This window comes from Rhineura floridana, chromosome 21, assembly GCF_030035675.1.
Source record: "Rhineura floridana isolate rRhiFlo1 chromosome 21, rRhiFlo1.hap2, whole genome shotgun sequence".
In the NCBI taxonomy this organism is placed as follows: domain Eukaryota; kingdom Metazoa; phylum Chordata; class Lepidosauria; order Squamata; family Rhineuridae; genus Rhineura; species Rhineura floridana.
The window spans coordinates 19503490-19524365 of NC_084500.1; the positions used below are offsets into that span (position 1 = coordinate 19503490).

The 20876-nt window shown below is 52.3% G+C and overlaps 1 protein-coding gene and 1 long non-coding RNA gene across 5 annotated transcripts in view; one reads left to right on the forward strand and one right to left on the reverse strand.

The window, feature by feature from the left end:
• The window catches only part of FAM222B (family with sequence similarity 222 member B), a 29245-nt gene extending 20048 nt beyond the window's left edge, over positions 1 to 9197 (forward strand). For 3 of the 4 annotated variants that reach the window (XM_061604928.1, XM_061604929.1, XM_061604927.1), the window contains exons 2-3: positions 1736 to 1863; positions 3941 to 9197. In XM_061604928.1, the coding sequence (XP_061460912.1) occupies positions 1782 to 1863; positions 3941 to 5424 (1566 nt within the window). In that variant the 5' untranslated portion in view covers positions 1736 to 1781 and the 3' untranslated portion in view covers positions 5425 to 9197. The remainder of the gene's footprint in view (positions 1 to 1735; positions 1864 to 3940) is intronic. The other variant, XM_061604926.1, reaches the window with a different exon arrangement.
• On the reverse strand, positions 747 to 19259 carry LOC133374261 (uncharacterized). Its single transcript, XR_009759848.1, has 3 exons — positions 19137 to 19259; positions 1836 to 2006; positions 747 to 969 (listed from the first exon to the last, which is right to left on the reverse strand). It is a non-coding gene; the product is annotated as an uncharacterized LOC133374261 (long non-coding RNA).
• Positions 19260 to 20876: the final 1617 nt, after the last annotated feature.

Sequence of the window (20876 nt, forward strand, 5' to 3'; positions counted from 1 at the left end):
AGACAGTGCTGAGCTAGATGGACCAATGTCTGACCTCAGTATAAGGCAGCTCCCTTGGTGCCTATGTGTGACAATGCACCTTTTAACTAAAAGGAAGTGCGCTGCTACTCATTGGGGTGTGGGTGTGTGCAGGGGAGCTGCCCTTCAGAAAATTCTGCCCTGGGGAGGGGCTAGCACACTGGTTCCAGATGTTTCTGGGCAAACTGGCATCTCATGGCCACTAGCCACTCCACTGTTGGCGGCAGTATGCCTCTGAATGCCAGGCGGTGAGACTCCCAAGTGGGGACGGCTGCTGTTCCGCTTACTTCCTGCTTGGGGGCTCCCCTTGGGGGCAACTGGTTGGTCTCTGCAAGAAGGCTGGGCGCGATGGGCCCCCTTTGGCCTGACCCAGCGGCTGCCGGGCCCTTCTGGTGTCCTTAGGAGCGAAAGGGCTCATGCGGCTGGCCCCACCGGTGCCCTGATCTCTCCCGGCCTGTCAGTCTGGCATCTCCCATTGGCAGTTTGTGCATCTGGGCAGTTTGCAGGATAGGGCCTTGGAGAGCTTGAAGCTGTCAAGCAGACCTTTAAATAGCTCCCCTCCTGACTGCCTTTGGGGCAACTAGGAACGGAGGCTTTTGCAAACTCTTGTGTGCATCGGTGTTTGTTTGTTTTTGTCTGGCCATCAAAATGCCAAAAATGTCACTGACACAGATGCAGGAAAATAGTTTGTTTTATGGATGAGCTCTCCCCCCTCCCCTCCCCCCCACCTTCAGATGTATTTGGTGAAGTCATTTAGGCCAGTGTTTAGGATAGAATGACGGAGCCTTGGAGACATCAGTGATGCCACGTCAGACAAACGCTGAAGGGAAGAACATCTTGCCCTTCCTGGCTGCTCTCTGGCACCGACGTTTGGTAGAAACATCAAACAGGTGGTGAGGTTTGGTTTTTGAGAAAGGGAGGGTGCTGGAATCTTCAGGGGGGTTTTATGTTCTGTGAACAAATTAGGTTTTGATAATCCTGCTGCTATTTAATCTTGGAATTTCAAACATGCAAGTTTATTTTCCCAAGTCTAAACATACTGTAGATCTCCCACACAATTCTTCCCTGCAGCGTGTCATGTTTCTCCCTCCCTTTCTCTCCCCCCCCCCACCAAACCAAAAAATAAAATAAATTTCATTGGACAGTGCTGGGTTGTTCGGCACTAATCTGCGTTGGACTCTGAAAAAAATGAATGAAGCATCTTCCACTTTTCATACACGTCTTCATAGCCATGAGGGCTCAGACCCTGATACTAGATAGATAATAATCTACAAACGTTTTATATATTCAATTTATAGCTCCATCCTTCATCGATTACTCAATCCCAGAGTGGTTTGGAGCATAAAACAGTACTTTCCAGTTCACCAAAACAAATAAACCTTCAAAGTTACAAACATCATATCAAATGTTAATTAAACCAATCTTAATAATATTGGTCCCTAATAATAATCCTAATGAAAACTGAGATTTTTTTAATGGCAGTATTTTTATTTTTGAAGTGAAAGAGAGGCATAGCACTGTAGCGGAGGTGAGGGACCTTTCAACCCACGGGGCCAGAGCTTGGAAAAAAACACCCGCCTTGGTGGGCCAACTTTGACAGGGGGCTGGAAGTGCCCTCCTGTCAGTCATGCAGACACCTGCTGATTGACAAGCGGGTCATCCCATGATGGCCCTTCTGGGGCTGGATTTTAACTAGGCTGCTTCTCTCTCTTTGCAGTGTGCAGAGGAGGACTGCAGGTTCCATGTGCTAGTGACTGCCTGCCATGCTGGCCTGCTTGCCGGGACCAGGCGACCTCCCCTTCCAGCTGCTTTCTTACCCGCAGATGAACGCTGGGCTTCAGAAATGTGAGTTGCTTGGTGGGTCCTGACGATGCAGCTGGCAGTCTGTTGCACTCAGCGGTAGGAAGTAGGCAGGGCAGACGTGGGTGGAAAGTGCGGGAGACGGTTGCCGCCCCAGCGGCTCCCAGGCACACTTGAAGGAGCTGGCCCTGATCAAGAAAGAACGAACCTCCTTATACGGACTCAGACCGTTCCTTCATCTGCCTTGGGACTACTATGTACACCGGCCTTCCCCAAACTCTAAATGGGCTGGTGGGAGTCCAGCAGCATCTGGAGGGCACCAGGTTGGGGAAGGATACTCTCAACCAACCAGCAGCAGCTCTCCAGGGTTTCAGATTGAGTTGTCTTTCCCAGCCCGATCTGGAGATGCCATTGGGGAGTCAAGCTGGGAACTTTCTCTGTGGTCCCTCCCGCCGCTCCCCATGATGGACAGAGACCGTCCCCCTGGCCTCAGATTGCCAGGGCAGCCGGAGAGGGTGCCTTGGTAGCTGCCCCTCCGAAACTCCCCTCCCCGGCCGGGCAACCTCCAGGTCCCAGCATCATTTTGAGCAGACATGGGTGCTTTTGATCCTCTAGTTGTTGCTGGACTGCATCTCCCATCATCCCTGGCCATTGGCTGTGCTACGTAGGGATGATGGGAGTTGGGGTCCAACAGCATTTGAAGGGCCACAACCCCGTGCCCCTGTGCTGAAGCCTCCCCTTTCCTCTTTTTTGTTTTAAATTGGGTCAGGCGAACCTGAAAAAGTAGCAGTGCCTGTTTCCACAGCTGTGCTGCAGCAGTTGCACTTGGCTTTACTGACCCTGTGGAACGTGTTTCATCTTGGTTTGTAGCCCACCCGAAGCTACGCGGGTTCCAAGTGGGTTGGCAACCTCTGTATCTGTAATTTCCAAATTCTGTGTTGCAAGAAATAACAGTAATGAAAGGCTCCTTCAAGCCTCTCGGACCTGTGTGCACACAGAGGAGGCTGTTCCCTGCAACTCTGTATGCCTCACTGTCCTCTCCTTGCCTCCTTTCTAGTCAGCTCTGCTGAGGGTTGATCATTTTCAGCCACTCCAGATGCAAAGTACTTGCATTTGAATTATTGTTAATGAGAGGGTATTAAACCTCACCCCCTAGCAGTTTAGTTTCGGTTAAATTCTCATCTGAAAAGAGCACTTCAAGGGAGGTGATTTCCATTGATAAAGGAATGAGGCGGAGACGTACCTCTGCCCCACCCAGAAATAACCAGCGGGGGCTCTCTTGATGTGCTAGACCCCAAACGCAAACTATAAAACCGTAGGTCTTGTTTAATCATTACATGCCACTTTTGACTTCTGTGGGGCTGCACTTCTGTGGGGTTGGTGCTTCTTGCCTCCATCTAGGGAAGGCTGCTTGTCCCACTAAGGCTGGGGTAGCCAAGGTGGGTGGCCTTCCCAACGTTCATGGGCTCCACCTTCCAGCAGCTAGCATGGCCATTGGTCAGGGACAATGATGGGAGTTGGGAGGCCAGCAACAACTGAAGGGCAGAACCTTGCCTGTCCCTGCTCTGGGGCTCCTGATCGGGCCTGGCCCAGCAGAAGTTAAGCCTTGCCTGTTTCTGTTGCCCCAAATACGGAGGAGAATCTCCATGTTCAGGCACAGCCTACCTTGTGGGTTGCCAGATGCAGTGGGTAAACAATGGGAGGGAAGATCGTTACCATCCAGGCCCTGCTTGTGAGCTTCCTGGAAGCATCTCTCTGTCTATATCTGCTGTTGGACTAGATCAGGCATGAGGAAGCCCATGGCTGCCCCCCGGATGTTGTTAACCTCCCAGCTCCCAGCATCCCTGACTGCCAGCACAGCCAGCGGTCAGGAACGATGATGGGAGTTGCGAGCCAGGAACATCTGGAGGGCACCAGGTTCCCCGTTCCCTGGACTAAATGGACCTTTTTGGTCCAATCCAGGTCTGGGCAGCTCTTTTTTTAAGATACAGCACTGGCTGTTTGTTGAGTCAGTGTTGATGGCTTCTCTCTCTCTTTCTCTTTCTTTCTCTCTGTCTCTGACTTTCTCTTCCTCCTCCTCTTCCTCCTCCTCCTCCTCCTTCCCACCCCCTCCCCCAACCAGGGGACACTACACAGAAAATGAGATCCGCACAGCACCCTACTCCAGCAGAGTTGGACGCGTATGCTAAGAAGGTGGCCAACCATCCTCTGACTATCAAAATTTTCCCCAACAGCGTCAAGGTCCCTCAGCGGAAACACATTCGCCGTACTGTGAACGGGCTGGATACTTCGGGGCAGAGGTATAGCCCCTACCCGCCATCGCAGGCCGCTGTGAAAACAGGCCTTCTGGCCATCGTCCGGTCTCCACCGGCGAAAGGGATCGTCAAGGACTTTGACGGGACTCGGACACGCCTGCTGCCGGAAGCCATGATGAACCCCCCTTCTACCCCCTACGCGGCACCCAGCACTTTAAGCCACTCGCAGGCGCTGGCTCGCCAGCAGGCTCTGCAGCACGCCCAGAGCATGGCGCAGCACCCTCAGGGGATCCCCACAGCCATGCCGCAGCACCCACAGACCATGGCCCACCCAAGCCTGCAGCCACAGCAGCAGCACCCCCCGGCGGCGGGCTTGCACGGGGGCAGGAAGATTGCGGACGCCGACGCCCCCCCAAATGTGACTGTGTCTACCTCAACCATCCCTCTCTCCATGGCTGCGACGCTGCAGCAGAACCAGCCCCCGGACCTGAGCAGCATTGTCCACCAGATCAACCAGTTTTGCCAGGCCCGCGCGGGTGTCAGCGCTACCTCAGTGTGCGAGGGACAGATCGCCAACCCCAGCCCCATCAGCCGCAACCTCCTGATCAGCGCGAGCACCAGGGTATCCGCTCACAACGCCCCCACACCCCTGCCTTCCTGTGTGGTGAACCCCGGCGACCACACCGCTCCCACTGTCCCGCCGTCGGCCAGCACCATGGGCGTCCCACTGGGGAGCGTCAGCCGAGGCCTTTCCGCGTACCAAAGTGAAATGAAGCAGGCGGCAGCCTGGAACCAGCACCAGCTCGCCCATCTGCAGCAGATGTGCGGCGAGGCTGTCGGCCCCTCCGGCCTGATGGGGAAGCCCCCCGGGCGAGAGCTGCCGGGGCAGGGGTTCTCTGGCAAAGCCTCCGGCTACGCCTTGGAACTGTGCATGGGCCAGCCGTTCAATGTGAAGCCCCCCCTGGAGAAGCCCACTCCCTCGCCGCCAGTCAACGGCTTGCCGGGGCCCGCCCCCTACTCCAACGGGCACTATTTCCAGCCCCTGTGGAATAACATTCTGCCCACTCCCAACAGCGACAGCTCTGGCTCCCAGGACCTGGCGCTGCCTTTCCATGGTGGCGGGGCTGCCCTCGAGTGCGCAGCCGGACCTCACTACAGAGCTGGGGCCGGTGCCCCTGGCCACAGCGGCATGATGCAGACGATGGATTACCTAAGCGGGGACTTCCAGCACTCCTGCCTCCGAGAGCAGGGCGGGGTGGGGCTGAGTAAAGCCCCCCGCCCCGCCATGAACCGAGCCCCCGAGCCCCCGGATAGTCGAAGCCTTCATATTCAGCACCCAGGGTATAGATGAGGCAGACGTCACTTTTCACTGAGAAAGCGGTTGTAGGGTTAGTCTTAATTTGAATTAATAAGCAAGGTGTGTGGCTGTTTTTTTTCCTTTGGGTTTATTATTTTGCTTTTAACTTGCAAACTTCTGTGGTCGTTTTTGTGAGCTGCTGCAGATATGTTAAAACATTTCCATGTGGTTAAGCCACAACCACACCACACCCCGTGTCCTGCCTCTGTGCCAACAGCGCCCTCTACTTTGCAGGATGGAAATTTTGCTTTTCCTTATTTATTTATTTTGCAGGGCTTAATTCAAGTGGCATAACAACCTAAATTTCTTCCTCTGGCTGCAGAATCATAGAATAGCAGAGTTGGAAGGGGCCTATAAGGCCATCGAGTCCAACCCCCTGCTCAATGCAGGAATCCAAATCAAAGCGTCCCCAACGAGTGGCTATCTAGCTGCCTCTTGAAGGCCTCCAGTGTCGGAGAGCCCACTACCTCTCTAGGTAATTGGTTCCATTGTCGTATGGCTCGTAACAGTTAAGAAGTTTTTTCTGATGTTCACCCAAAATCTGGCTTCCTGCAACTTGAGCCCACTCTGGGATGACTTAGAAGAGATCCCTGCCCTCCTCTGTGTGGCAACCTTTCAAGTACTTGAAGAGCGCTATCCTATCTCCCCTCGGTCTTCTCTACTCCAGGCTAAACACGATCAGTTCTTTCAGTCTCTCCTCACAGGGCTTTGTTTCCAGTCCCCGATCATCCTTGTTGCTCTCCTCTAAACCTGTTCCAGTTTGTCTGCATCCTTAAAGTGCGGTGTCCAGAACTGGACGCAGTACTCAAATGAGGCCTAACCAGTGCTGAAAAGAGCGGAACTAGAGGGAGATGAGTTTTTTGTTTTTGGGAAGCAGAAGAGTAACCTTCTGACCTCTGTCCTATGAAAGTTGCCTGAGTCCCTGTTGCTTGCGGCGGGGTGTGGGTGTGGGTCCAGGTTCCCTGGCATTTAGTTCCAGGAACCCCCACCTTGTTGATATGGCCAGAGGAGGGCTGGTTGTTGCAGCTCTGGGAGGGAGACAATGTCAGGAGAATACCCTGCAGCCACTTTCCGCTTGAGGGTCTTGCTGCCCATGGTGTGGCAACCGGGAGCGCAGGAGAACCCTAACAGCAGGCCGTGGGGCTTGCAGACGCAGTCCCTTGCCCTGCGAGAGAAATGAGTCCCTCTCCCTCCCACCCTGTCTCCCAGGTCGCATTTGCAGTTTACTTTGTTGGTCAGACTGCAGAGCTTTGGCCCGCGTGAGACTTTTATTCCAGATTGTGCAGAAGGTTCTAGGGGATGTTCCTCAGGGAAGGAGGGCTGCGAGTTGGCTCTTTTAGGAAAGGTTTTGTGCCATTGGGGACTAGCCCTGCAAGAAACGTGCACGCAGTTCCCCAAGACCTGTTCGTTCCCCAATCAGGCCTGTGCCAGTTAAGGATGCTGTTCCAGTTTTTGTGTGTGTGCATCCAGAACCACTCACACACTCATCTCCCCCCCCCCCAAAAAAACACATACGGTGATCACCATCAAGTTTGCAATTTAAAGAAAATAATAACAATAATAATTAACAGCTGCCTTTTTTGATATTTCTCTGTACACTGGCTAAAGCGATTGCTGTACACTGTAAACTCGGACGTGTAATATTTCTGTGTGAATGTTACCTGGTAGCGTGGTGGGTCTCAGTAGCACTGTGGGGGTGAACCCGCTGCCCCCTCTCTCTCCCCGCTTCCCTTCCCACAGCCCGGTGGGGAGAACAAGGACAAGAAATGAACGAAGCCTTAAGCCGTTGCTCCTTCAAGTCTCCCTAACGAGCAGGGGGCAAACTCTAAAGCGATCAGACCAGAAACGTCTTCTTTTTTAAAGAACCTTTTTTAAATGGCAAAATCTACCAATGTTAAAGTGACGTCGTAGTTGGCTAGAGGGTTTTTCATAAGTTGGGGAACTTAGAAACCATTTTTAAGCTGCATATCTTATGATTTAGGTGTCTCGTTCTGGGCTGTCACCGTCTTGAGCTTTGCCGTCAACCTCCTTCAGACTCTCTGTCTCCCCCCCCCCCACGCACACGCAGGGCCCTCAGCACCACCTTGGTTATTTTAAAATCCCTCCAGAAGGGTGTTAGAAGAGTGATGGGGCGTCTTTTTCAGCACTGTCTCCTTAGGGCAAAATGAAGTGATCTAAACATCGTCTTTTAAGCGCCGGCTTTTGTTGCCTTAAACAGGATGCCTGATCTCTTACGCCAAATTCTAGCGCCACAGAAATCCCAATTTATTGTTCATTGTTTAACCTTTTGGGGAGAGGGAGAAGGGGGAGGAATATGGGTCTGCTCGGTCCCCTGTCCCCCCCTCCCAACGATGGATTTTCCTGCCATTCCTATCCCAAGCAACATGGCGAAAACCACCTCCTCCTTTTATCCCCAGCCGTGCCTGGGCTGTAACCTCTAGAAACGCTCATTTTTTATTTCTTTTAATAAGGTTCCTGTGATTTGTTCTGGTATCTGGACACGTTTTCACTCAGAAATAAAGCATTTCCTGTCCTCTGCCACCCGCCACAAATACCAAGCTAGACTGTTAAACTGAGGCTCCCTTTTGCTCCCACTTTTGATCCCAGAGCAAGCTGTAGAGCTAGCACTCTCCCCCCCCCATATCGTTCTTGTTGACGTCATTTTTCTGGAGAAGAATAATCTCTGGAACTTGTCCTGAGCTTAGTTTTGTTTTTATTTTATTTTTTAACTCGCAAATCGGGCGTCCAGCAGAGCGCGCTCACACACATGCACACCCGTCCCGCCGTGGTCCCTTTTCCTCTGATGTGGTGACCAGGGGGCTACCCTAGCTGAGCTTTCTGGTGTTTCCTTCCTTGCCAAGTGCACGCACTCCCATCCGTGCAGGGCTGCGGGTGGGATGAAAGGGGCTGCTCCCTCCTGCTCTGGTTCTGTCTTCTCTGTCCCCCTCCCCATTTAAAAAAACCCACCCTGCCACCACAAGCAAACTAGTTATAAGCAGCCCTTCTGGGACTCCCTTAGCAGGGGAGCGGGAGCCTTTCCTTTGACATGGGCCGTTGACCACTCTGTTCTTGCTTGTGGCCATGGTGGGGGCCATATTTTTCACACTGGGGATGAGAGGGTGCCCCCTCCTGCTTTTGCTTTCAGCCCCAACCCTGGCTGCCACCTGCTCTGTTTTCCTTGGGCTGCTGCCTAGCTGGAGGGGGCAGCGCTCCTGAGAGTGGTGGGTGCTGAGAGGTCTGTTGGAGCAGCCTAGGAAGCCCCCCTGCCTCGTTTTAGCATGGACTTTGTTTCAATAACTTCCAGACAACCCCCCCTCCTCTCTTCAGCCCCCTCCCCAGTCCAGTCAAGGGGCATTTTGCTCCAAATAAGGGAAGGGCCCTGAAGGTATTTCAGAGGAGAGAGATGCTGGTCTCTCCACAGGTTGCCCGGGGGGGGCATTTAGGAAGGTCTGGAGGGAGTGGCCCTGACTCAGAAGTGTAAGCAGTGGCCTTTTGTGCAGATGCCCCTGGATGTCCACAGCCACCCCCTCCCTCTCATAGGAATGGGCAAGAGCTGCTGCACGTGGAGGGGAGGCGAAAGGGGGCTCTTCAACTGCTGCTGTATCTCCCTTCAAAACACTTCACTGGTTATAATTATTGTTGTCCTTAATATAAGCTGCTGCTCATGTGCTACGGGTATCCAAACTAGAATTTTCTTTCTCTCTCTCTTTTGTTTTGGTCTGCAGGAACAAAAAATAAAAAGTGAAGCCAAAAAACTCCCCTTTAAACCTATGTTAGCGCTTTCTCTCTCCCGCCCTCTGCTCAAGGGTGTCTGAATTGTGGCGGTTGGCCTAGACCAAAGGAGGCATGGCCTCAGTCCCCCGGCCCAACTGGCTGTTCTTGGGAGGTTGGGGGCGAGGGTGAAGGTGCAGGTGCAGCTATATAGCAAAATCAAGGAAGCGTTTTCAGCCTGATAGCCACATCCCCTTGGGGGGGGGGTCATGCCTGTGGGCAGTGGTAGCAGGCGGCTCCATGTCATTGGGCCAGCGGAATCCCCCCCAGGGTTTAGTCTGAACTTTCAGCTCACCTTGGTCAGCTGCTCCCCCCTGTCACAGAGCCAGTGCCGGTGGGGTGGATGGTGTGACGGATGTGACTCCTTAACATTCTAGTCACTCGGAGCCCAGTCACGTTTCTCTTGTGTGTACAGCCTGTGCCCCTCTCCCTCCCAGCAAGCAAAAGGACCGATCACACTTCAAGGGCACATTCCAGCCAGGCCCAAACACTCAAAGAGGATGGGGGGGCAGGGCTGGTAAAGGGTGTGGCCTGGGAGGAGTGCCCAGGGCCAGACAGTGAGGTCTAGAGGGCCACATTCAGACCCCAGGCTCCACACCTCTGTCGTGCAGGCCTGTGAAAGAGGAATCTCAGCATTCCCAGTCTAGCCCCAGCAAGGTCCCTCATTTCTCATGGGTATCCCAGCACACATGCTTTTTTTGGGGGGGGGAGTCATCAAATGGTTTTTCTCTCTCAAGCAAGAGGCAGGCAGCTCTTGAACCCTCTTTTGCTCTCTTAACCACACCACATGCGCCGAGTATGCCTCTGAATAATACATGCTGTTGAGAACCACAAGGGGGGGCACAGTGTTGCTATCATCCTCAGGACCTACTTGGGGGGCGCGTCCCTTTTGGGGGCATCTGTGAGAACAGGCCATTGTAGTATGATGGGTCCCTTTTGGCCTGACCCAATTGTAGCCAGGCACTCCTGATGGTCTTTATAAAGGGTTAGACAAATTCACAGAGGAGGAAAAGGCTGATACTAGAGCTAATGGCCTGCCTTCAAGTCGATCCCGACTTACGGCGACCCCATGAATAGGGTTTTCATGGTAAGCGGTATTCAGAGGGGGTTTCCCATTGCCTCCCTCTGAGGCTGAGAGGCAGTGACTGGCCCAAGGTCACCCAGTGAGCGTCATGGCTGGGTGGGGATTCGAACCCTGGTCTCCCAGGTCGTAGTCCGACACTCTAACCACTACACCACACTGCCTCTCATTATTAGAGCAGCACCAATTAATTTCTAATCATCTATATCCTGAATATATGTGAAGGTTGTGACCTCCGTTGTGGGCCCTGACCCACAAGTCAACAACAAATATGTGCGGTTTGGTGCATAACCAGGAAAAGACCTGGGCCATGTGCTCGCCTGGCTGGCATCTGCTGCAGTTCCGAGGCTTCTACCCTAGAGGGCAGCCAAGTCTTGCACAGTGGTGCTGCTGCTGCTGCACGCCAGGGCTGCTCGGTTGCACCGAGAGAGCGAACCGAGGGCACTGTTCCCATTTGCGCACCTACCCAATTCTCCTGGCGTGGCCTCGTTTAAACTTGCAGCCCAGCCTCTCGCACTGGGTTCTCTCAACCTCTTGGCCTTCTGGGAAGGAAAAACCAACCAACCAACCAACTGCTTTGCTGTGCTTTTCTGGAAGGACTGCCAGGTTGCCATAGCCTGTGCTACCTCTCTACAGCATAGAATACAGAGGCCTGTTACAGGAAGCATGGAACTGGACTCTGCACGTGGGTGCCACTGCAGGGGCTTGCTCGGGGGGGCACTTTTCCTCTTCCAGCCCCTGCCACCACCCCCACCATGGCTAATTTGGACTGTTTAAACTGTTAACAATCAGTTGCCACCTAATACGATGCTGATCTGGTCAGGAGCAGTTTGCTCTATTTGTAGAGGTCACTGGGTGGTTAGATGGTGGCTGTCCCAGTTGGCTGGCTCTGCCGGTTTGGAAACTCTTTAGGCTGAGCCCAGAAATGTGCTTGGTTGACCAAGTACCTTTCCCAGGAACCAGAACTACTGTCAGCATCCTTCCCTCCCCCCCCCGCCTTGAAATTTACATAGAACACAGGCAGCTGCCTGGTGCATATAACTCAGTATTGCAACACTGACTAGCAGCAGCTGTTCAGGATTTCACACGGGTCTCTTCCGGCTCTACCTAGAGCTGCTAGGGAACTGAACCTGGGACCTTCTGTAAGCAAAGCAGATTCTCTGCCACTGACCTGCAGCCCTGACCGCAGAGGACACTCTGCTGAGTAAACTATGGCCCTTCCAGGAAGGGAACAAGCTGCTTTGGCGGAAAGCTTGCTGTATGCCTTTTCACCCAACTGTGACTCTGGAGAGAGGGTTCCTTATATCAACGGGTTGCGAGGGCAGCCTTGCCTTTAAAATCTGAGCTTCTTGGTTATGCAGAACTTCGTGGTTCATTTCCAGCATCAGCCCGTGAGCCACAAACATCTTTGCGTTCTGCTCTCTAATGAAGAAGAGCTCTCCACAATCCCAAAGCAAGGACACTGCATTTGAAGGAGGGGGAGAACCTGAGGCCTCCTGATGTTTCTGGACTCCCAGTGTGGCCAGTGGTCATGGAGTCTGGAGTCCGGAGTCCAGCAACATCTACAGATTCTCCCTATCCTGTTCAAAGGCTGGCAGCTCTAAAAACGGACTCCATCAGCTGTGTTGGGTTCCTGAAGGTCTCACTGCTCCACGCATTCCTAGGAAGCTGCCTTACACAGAGTGAGTCCACTGGTCCATTGAGCCCAGTACTGTCTACACTGACTGGCAAAAAAAACAACCCCCCCAAATTCTAGTCCTCATGACTACAAATCTTACCCGCCAGGTATGGTGTGTTTGTGGGGAACCTGTGGCCCTCCAGAAGTTGCTGAACTACATCTCCCATCATTGCCCCTGGCCGTTGGCTGTGCTTGCTGCAGGGGCTGATGGGGGTTGTAATTCGGCAACATCTGGAGGGCCAAGGGTGCCTCCCACCTGGCCAAGGCAGTCTTCCTGGCATCTGAGCAGGCTGCAGGGCACCGTTGCCCTTCCCACCCACCCCCGCCTTGCAAAACCAGAATAAATCAAGGGAAACATCGCAAAACTATACAGGTTGTGGGCTTTTCTTAGGGCACAATGTGGATTGCCCAGGCCCCGACTGATCGCTTGATTGAGAGCTTCATCATTTTCCATCCAAGCGGGACAATGGGGCTTACAAACATCTGAGAACATAAATCAGCCTGAAAGAGCCTTTCCCCACCCTGCTGCCCTTCCGATATTTTGGGCTTCCACTCCCATCAGTTGGGGAAGGCTGATTTAAAACAAGGCCTCTGGTACAAGCCTTTACAGTAAACTCCCAAAGAAGTCTTCTCACGTGCACACTTTCCCAACCTGCTCTAAAAAAATTATAATCTCCCCCTGCCACACTGGACAAGCACGGCTCTGTCCACTCCTGACTGGCAGCAGCTCTCCAAGGTTTCAGGCTGAGAAGGCACTACCTGATCTTCTGCACTGGAAACGCCCAGCATGGAAAGTGGGAGCTTCTGCCTGCAAACAGCTCTATACTACTGAGCTCCAGCCTGAAGGGACCCAAATGCTGGACTTCAAGTACACAGTGGACCTCTGGGTTGGCAGCCAGACAGCATCTCCCACACAAGGATCAGGCTCTCCCTAGACCAACAAGCCGGCTACACATACATCAACCAGCACCAGTTCTCAAGGGTTAGTATTATTTATTGATTTATATACTGCTGACATGCCAAGGTCACTGGTGTTTTAATCTGCGTTGGCCAAATCATGCCCTGTAATCTCGCCGCCTACCATTTTGGGTGTGACTTTGAGCAACATTCTGTATGTGCAAGAATATTAAAACTGGTTGTTTTATTTATGTGTTATTTGATTTATATCCCGCCCTTCTTCCCAGCAGGAGCCCAGGGCAGCAAACGAAAGCACGAAAAACACATCAAAAATCATCAAAACAGACCTTAAAATACATTAAAGCAAAACAACTTTAAAAACATTTTTAAAAGCTTTAAAGGCATCTTTTTAAAAGAGTTAAGAACACATTGTTTAAAATAAAAAACATATTAAACACAATTCCAACACTGACACAGACTGGGATAGGATAGGAACTCCCCCAAGGCATTCAGGGATCTTGTGGATCCCATGAGGCTCCGAGGGCAGACCATCTCAATCTGTCCACCAGCCCTGCAGGGAAGGATCGGAGCCATACGTCTAAACTTCACCAGGAAGTGGCCTGACCATGACAATGGGGTGACATCCACCCCCCCATCTCCAGACCACTCCGTCCTCCATCTGGAGCAAAAACCAAGTCGAGGAGGTGCCCTGCCCTATGCGTCGGGCCGGTGACAACTCCAGACAGCCCCATGGTCCTCATGGAGGCCATGAACTCCCGAGCCAGAACATTGAAATCACCCAGCACTATCGTTCTGGGCTCCTCCAACACCACAGCTGAGACACCCTCCACCAGCTCGGTCAGAGAAGCTGCCAGGCAGCAGGGTGGACGGTACACCAGCAGCAACCCTAGTTTACTGTCTCCTTGGCCCAGCCCCAGGGGTAGGCCCTCACAGCCAGCTCCAAGACAGAGTGGTTTCCTGGTGACAGAGATGGAAGTTCTGTACACCACAACAACTCCTCTCCCCCCCCCCCCGGTCCCTGCAGCCTGTGCTGGTGCTGCAGCAAGTATCCAGGTGGGCAAAGCTGGGTCAGATCAATTCCTCCCAGCTCACCCACCCAGGTCTCGGAAATGCACCCCAAATCGGCACCTTCATCCACAATCAAATCATGGATGAGAGTGGTCTTATCGTGTACCAATCTGGCGTTAACCAACAACACACACAGGCCAGTGGGCACAGCAGATGAGCAACTAGGAACTCATCCATGAGAGGAGTGGCAGCAAGGGACAAGGCGCAGATAACCTTGCCCTCATCTTCTATGGTAATTCACCACCTCCCCATGGCTATACCTCCCTCTACCCATGATCACCGAAACTGGGGTGGCATCGCCCACGTTCCTCCATACTAAGACTCCTCCTAAACACCTAATATGGACCCAACACGAGCCCACCAACAAAATCTGCCGGAGTCAGTTATCCCAGTAGGCCTCTGCGAGGATTGGGAACAGTCATATCCATTCAAACGTTTTCACACAGGGCCCATGTACTCCCCCTCCTGTCTCACACCCAGGGAGGGCCAGCCTTCTGCCAGTTACAGACTCTCACTCTGAAGGCATCTGGCAACTTTCTCCTACCATTCAGTTCACTGCACAGGCTCCCACCCTGTGCAGAACTACACATGCACCACATGCCCTCCCCACCACCAATCTCTAGATTGGTTTAACAGAAAAGAAAAAGAAAAAAAGTAAAAGGGGGTAGTGCCCTCGAGACTCCCTAAGGGGCTTGGCGACCCTGCCCGCAGCGGACCCACCGCCCAAGGGCAGCTGGGCTTTGATGCCTCCTGGCCCAGCCAGCAGCTGACGCAAGAGGCTGCAAGATTAACTGCAGCCTCTCTCTGGAGCAGGGTCAGGCAGGGGGTCCCAGTCCTTGCAGCACTTAACAGGGACTTCAGCTGTCTTGAGGGACAGCCCCAAAAGGAGTGAGCAGGAAGCACTCAGATGCTCAGACACTCACTCCCGGGGCAGGTCTTCTTCAGTCCTCTAGTGCTGCAGCTGTTCCCCCAAAGGCCCCTATGCACCCCAAAGACTAAAAAGCCCATCAGGCATACATCAACCAGTACTATTTTCAAGGTCACTGGTGCTTATTTTAAGTCAGGCCAGCCAAAACATCTCCCATAATCTCATCCTCTACCATACCGGGTGTGATTTTCAGTATCATTCCATGTACAAACAGAAGAATTGGAAGACTACGAAGCCCATGTGGCAGTGCAGCCAACTAAGGTCCTATGCAGGAGATTTAAAGTGTACACGTAGACTCAAAATCACAAACTGTGGAATGTGCCTGCGAAAATTAATGGAGAGGAACTGTCGGTGAACAACTGACAACAGCGAAGGAACGGCAAAAATAGAGCCAGCCAGAATTTGAATAGGCAGGCTCATTTTTCTACAAAACCACAGCAGCTACATTCAACTTTCAAATGTTTACAGCTAAAACTATAAGCGACGGGAAGTGGGTTGCAATCTACCTATAAGGGGAGTTGGAGTCAGCTGGGGCCTTTGGGTTCTGCAGCTGTTAACTGACACCTGCCCTTCAGGCCTGGCTTGGGATATGGGGTCTATTTTTTTAAATAAAAAGGCTATAAAGTGTGATTGCTTCCTCCAAAGTAAATAGAGAGTGGAACTTGCTAGGCACACAAGCGCTCTGGCGCCATCACACAACTCTCACCTCCCGTTACAAAACGCTGCATTATTTTTTTACTGGGAAAGTTGCTGAAGACTCGAAACAAGCCACTGCCCTCCCCCATCTGTGGACTTCCAGATGCTGCTGGACTCTCACCGTCCTGGACCATGGCTGGCTGCTGGAGCTGATGGGAGTTAGAGGCCAACAGCAGCTGAGGGACAACAGATGCTCCTCCGCTTGGCCTGCAGGATTCTGCTGGGGAGCAGAGCCAAGCAGGACCCCATGCATGCTGGGCTCGAGAGAGGCGCACCACCAACAGGTCCCCCCTCCGTCTTCAAAGCTAAGTGGCTGCAAAGGGTCCTCACCCAAGCGCTGGGCCAGCCTTCATCCGTCCAACCAAACTGGAGTGTACCAGGTTGAGAAAGGCAGCACTAAGCCATCATCAACAAGAGGTGCATATGTTGTGTGTGTGTGTGTGTGTGTGTGTCACTCGCAGACGTGAGCATTCCTCGACTTCAAGGCTTGCAGCAGCCAGTCACAAAGGGCCAACCTGGGTGGACGTTTCCTTGGAGCAGATGCTTTGTGGGGCAGCGGGAGAGGGCGTGAAAGCGCAGAGTCTTGGCTGTGCCGCACAACCTGCACTCTCTTAAGTGGAGGGAAGTGCCAGTAAGGACTGTCCGGATGACCAAAAAGGTGCACGGGGGGGGGGGGCTCAGTGCTAGAGAGCAACTGAGGCAGCTCCCACCTGCATCTTGGAGCCTGGAGCCACGCAGGGGAGGGTGGTTAAGGTGAGCTGGGCAGGGATGGGGGGAAGAGCTCAACTAAAAGAACAAGTTTACTTCCCAGGAGTTTCCCCCCCCAACCCCTTTTGCCAAAACAATTGCTGAGCTCGTTATCATTCATCACAGCTTAAATTAGAGTCTTGGCTCCATTTGGCTTCCAGCTTTGACCCCCTGGGGCTCTACAGCTCTGCAAGCTTTTTGGGGGGGGAGACAAATGGCATCATCAGCCCTCTCCCCAAATCTAAACAGCAACATATCTGGGTCCAGGGCCTTCTCCCACAGAGGAGTCCAAGCTTCAAGCTTTGCAGGATCGACTCTGAGATGTCATTTCACTAGGATCCCAAGACCCTCTAACCAGAGGTGGGTGCAAACAGAAAAAAAGAAAAGAGAGACATAAAACTCAAGGATTTTGAGCCCAGGAACTTGTTTCAGGGACTAGAACTGAAGTGAGCACTCTTTTTTTCTGCACTCCCAAAACACCAGGGTAATTGCAGCGGTACAATCCTGAAAGGCTTAGGTTGCTTGGGTTGGTCAGTGACAAAGGCTGAGGACAGGAGGGGGGGGTTGGATTCCTCTGCAATCCCAGGCAGTGCAGTGCAATGGTTAGAGTGTCAGACAAGGGCCGGGGAGACCAGGGTTCCAAAATCCCCACGCAGCCATGAAGCTTGCTATGGCCAGTCACTGTCTCTCAGCCTAACCTACCTCAGAGTTGCTGTGAGGGTGAAATGGAGAGGGAGAATCATGTACACCCCCTTGAGCTCCTTGGAGGAAAAATAGGAGGTAAAACATTATACACAGATAAATAACAGTCTTGCTAGACTGGCAACCTCTGCCTGCAAGGCGTGGGCCGCAGCCTAGACCCAGGCATTGACCAGAGACTGGCCCCACTGCCCACCATGGATGCTGCCTAGTTAGCAGCACTAAAAATTATGCTAATCGGGCTTTAGGGCATTGGGTGATCAGTAAAAAAGGACAGTGACTTTTGCAGCCTTTGCAAGGCAGAGCTAAGTCTCCCTGAGGGAAGGAACAGCCCTGCCAGCCAACTGAGAGAGCGCTCATTAATTATTTTATTTTTGCAGTTGCAGGGAGGCAGAAAGCAGGGCCAGATTAACCATCAGGCAAAGTACTCTAGAGCTCGTAGGCCGAGAGGAAAAGCAGGGAGAGCACGTATTTAATTCAGCCTCTCACACATACACGTGACAGACCCCACTCGTGCAAGATTTCAGCCCTTCACAGATTCACACTACACCTGGCTGAGACAAAAAGGATTCTGGGCTCCAGACAGTTGAAAAATTGTGCACTGCTCCCAACTAAGCTCATGGGTTTCATGCCATGCTAACAGCACAATCCTTGCACATGTTTACCCAGAAGGAGCACACGCACACACACAGCCCTCGTGTTCCATGGGACTCCACTCCCAGCGCAGAGGATTGCAGCCCCAAAACAGCAGCCTCATTCCAGTCTGTACACATCTGTGCAAAGACCTGCACATGTGGAGAACCGTATGCGCCCACCTTGAGCTCCGTGGAGGAACGGTGGGATATAAACGCAAGAAATCTATCAATAAATGTGCCTGAAGTGCTTTTTATGTAAAGGGATTTATAAGCCTTTTTCTTCCCTATTGGAATTAGGATATGTATAAAAGGTCCCTACATGGGTTGGGGAGCTGCTGGCCAAGTGGTGGGTGTGGCCAGAGGGAAAAGTGGGAGGGGCAACAGATGAATGACTCTTAAACTTTGTAAATTAGGCAACATTCTAACCACGCAAAAGGCAGAGGTTTCTACACAACCATACCCCTGTCTGCATCCTCCACCCAAGGCAAGCAAGAGGCACGATCACAAATCCTTCCTAGCAAAAAAAAAAAAAAAAGCACTTGGGGAGGGCATGCAGCAGGGCCTGTGAGGGGTGTGGCCTAGTTCAGTGTTCTGAGGGCCAAACCCACAGGTCCAGAGGGCCACGTTCAGACCTGGACCTGAGGTTCCCCAACCATTTTTTTTAAATGTATCTTTTCTTTAAAAGTCTGCTGGTATGTAACACACAGAGACAGTATAACATGCAAACGGCGGAATACACACAGAGATGCAAGGGCCAAAGATTCAAAAAGAAGAAGAAGGGAGCGTTTGGACCAACTACCCCAAGGGGGCAGATGCTGGCAAATCTCTAATACCGTGGGGGGAGAGAGAGAGAGAGACCTTTTGCCAGAGCTAAAAGACCAGCATCTCCACCCCACCCCAAAAAGCCTTGCCCAGCAGTGCCCCCCAATCCTGTTAGACAATGGGACCATCAAGAGACTCATCTTTGGATCTCAAAAAGTGACCCAGACCAGACAGGGATCTTGTGAAGGTAGGGACCGACACTTTGGATTTAACCGGATACTGGGGTGGGATGGGGTGGGCTTGAGACTGTCAAGCAGTTGAGCTCATATATAAAAGGAGGCGCTGTTCTTAAATAAGAGCCCCCCCCATAGGCCAGACAGTGCAGGCCTCCTAGTAGTCAGACTAAGCCTGTATGACTCTTATTTATTTGATTATTTATTTATTTGATTTATATCCTGCGCTTCCTCCCAGCAGCAGCCCAGGGGGGCAATCGGGAGATTAGCCCCAGGCAAAGCCAAGGTGCTCAGACCTTGGGAAAGGGGGTGTCTCCACAAAACAGGAGGGGACTCTTGGTCAGGGAAGTTCTCCCTCTTCTACAAAACGGTTGAGCCTTGCTGGCCCCCTTGGCTCAGAGTGGGGTGAGGGCAGCTATTTGCTTCCCAGGCCCAGGCTGGTACCTCTAATGCCAATTTTCCCCCTTCCCTCAAACTGTTACCAACTTACTCTGGGAAGACAAGGCTCTGTCCAACGTTGTCCTGGCCACCCATCCATTGCCTTCCTGTCCTTGCCTCCACCTGCTGTGACTTAGCTCCCAGCCATACGGGAAGTGCACCTGAATTACAGATCAGGCTAATGAGGTGTCAGGAGTTCAACCCTGCCCCAGCTGTGAATTTGGAAAAGGGAGGGGGGGAGAGAGAAGAGGAAATCACATTTTCTTCCAAGGGAACAGTTGTGAAGCTAGCTTTGTCCCCTTGCATACAAAAGAGGGAGAGTGCAAGCTTCCTGGCACAGCCTGAAATAGTTTGGATTTGGTGTTTTGGGGACGACTTTTGCATGATACAACAGAGAGGGAGGAGGATGAAGCCAGCTGCATTATCTGTACATAAAACCCCCAATTCTTGACAGCTAGCAGGTGTGAGGGACCCTACTCCCATGCAAGCGACATCACTGGCTCTCCAGTCTATAATAAAAGCACCTTCCTACTACAGAAAAAGGGGGGGTGGGAGAAGTCGTCTGGATTTCATGTCTCCAAGAGCTGGATTTTACCTCCCACTTTTTTCCCATTGGAATGCTTGACCAAGACTCTAAGGAACCCTTTCCCCCTCCCCTCCATCCTGGGGGGTGGGGAGGGAGGATACTGAGCCTCCAGCCAGGATTGCCTTCCCAGCCTCCTCATTCTCCAAACCCCTGTCTGGGGCTCTATGTGGGTCACCGATTCAGGCAGAGCCTGTTGCCCCAGTTCCCTAGTCTAGGGATGACAGGAAGGAAAGGGGGGAGGGGGGAGGGGGGAGGGGGGAGGGGGGGAGAAGATTGAAATTCACACTTCGCACAAATCCTCCCTGACCCCGATTCTTCAATCTCCAACCTCCCTTTTGTTATTTTCATAGGTTTCAACGTGTGTGGAGGGAATGCCTCTGACTGATTTGCAGTTGGGGGCATGGGTGGATCTTAAGGACATGCTGAAATCTCTCCTACGGAAACCAACAGGACTTTACACAGCTGCATTTTGACGGGATGGAGCCCTTATTTTCTATAACAGGATCACCGTCATGACAGCAAAGCGGCCACCTTGTAAACACATGGTACAAAATTAAGAGTGGGTCCCCAAATGCCTACTTGGGCTGAAAATGGACTGCCTTCAAGTCAATTCTGACTTATGGCGACTCTGTGAACAGGGTTTTCATGGTAAGTGGTATTCAGAGGGGGTTTACCATTGCCTTCCTCTGAGGCTGAGAGGCAGCGACTGGCCCAGGGTCGTCCAGTGAGCTTCACGGCTGTGTGGGGATTTGAACCCTGGTCTCCCAGGTCACAGTCCAACACCTTAACCACTACACCACACTGGATGTCCCTTGGGCTAAATGTTGACCACTCCTCTAAACATCAAAATGACAAATCATAGGAATGATGGTCGCTGCCTTATACTGAGTCATGGACCCTTAGTCCATGCACCTCAGTATTACCTACACCAACTGGCAGCAGCTCTCTAAGGTTTCAGACTAGGAGACATTCCCAGCCCTACCCAGAGATGCCATCGGGGACTGAACCTAGGGTCATTTACTTGCGAAGCAGAGGCTCCGCGACTGCCCTTCCCAATCTAAATCTTATCTAACACTCACCAAAAAAAACCCTGGTATTAAAACCACTGACCTAACTTCTCCTTGCCAGAATCAGCACGTGAAACAAACAGTCAATGTTCACATCCCACCAAATACAAAATTAAAACCAGCTAAAACAATTTACAAG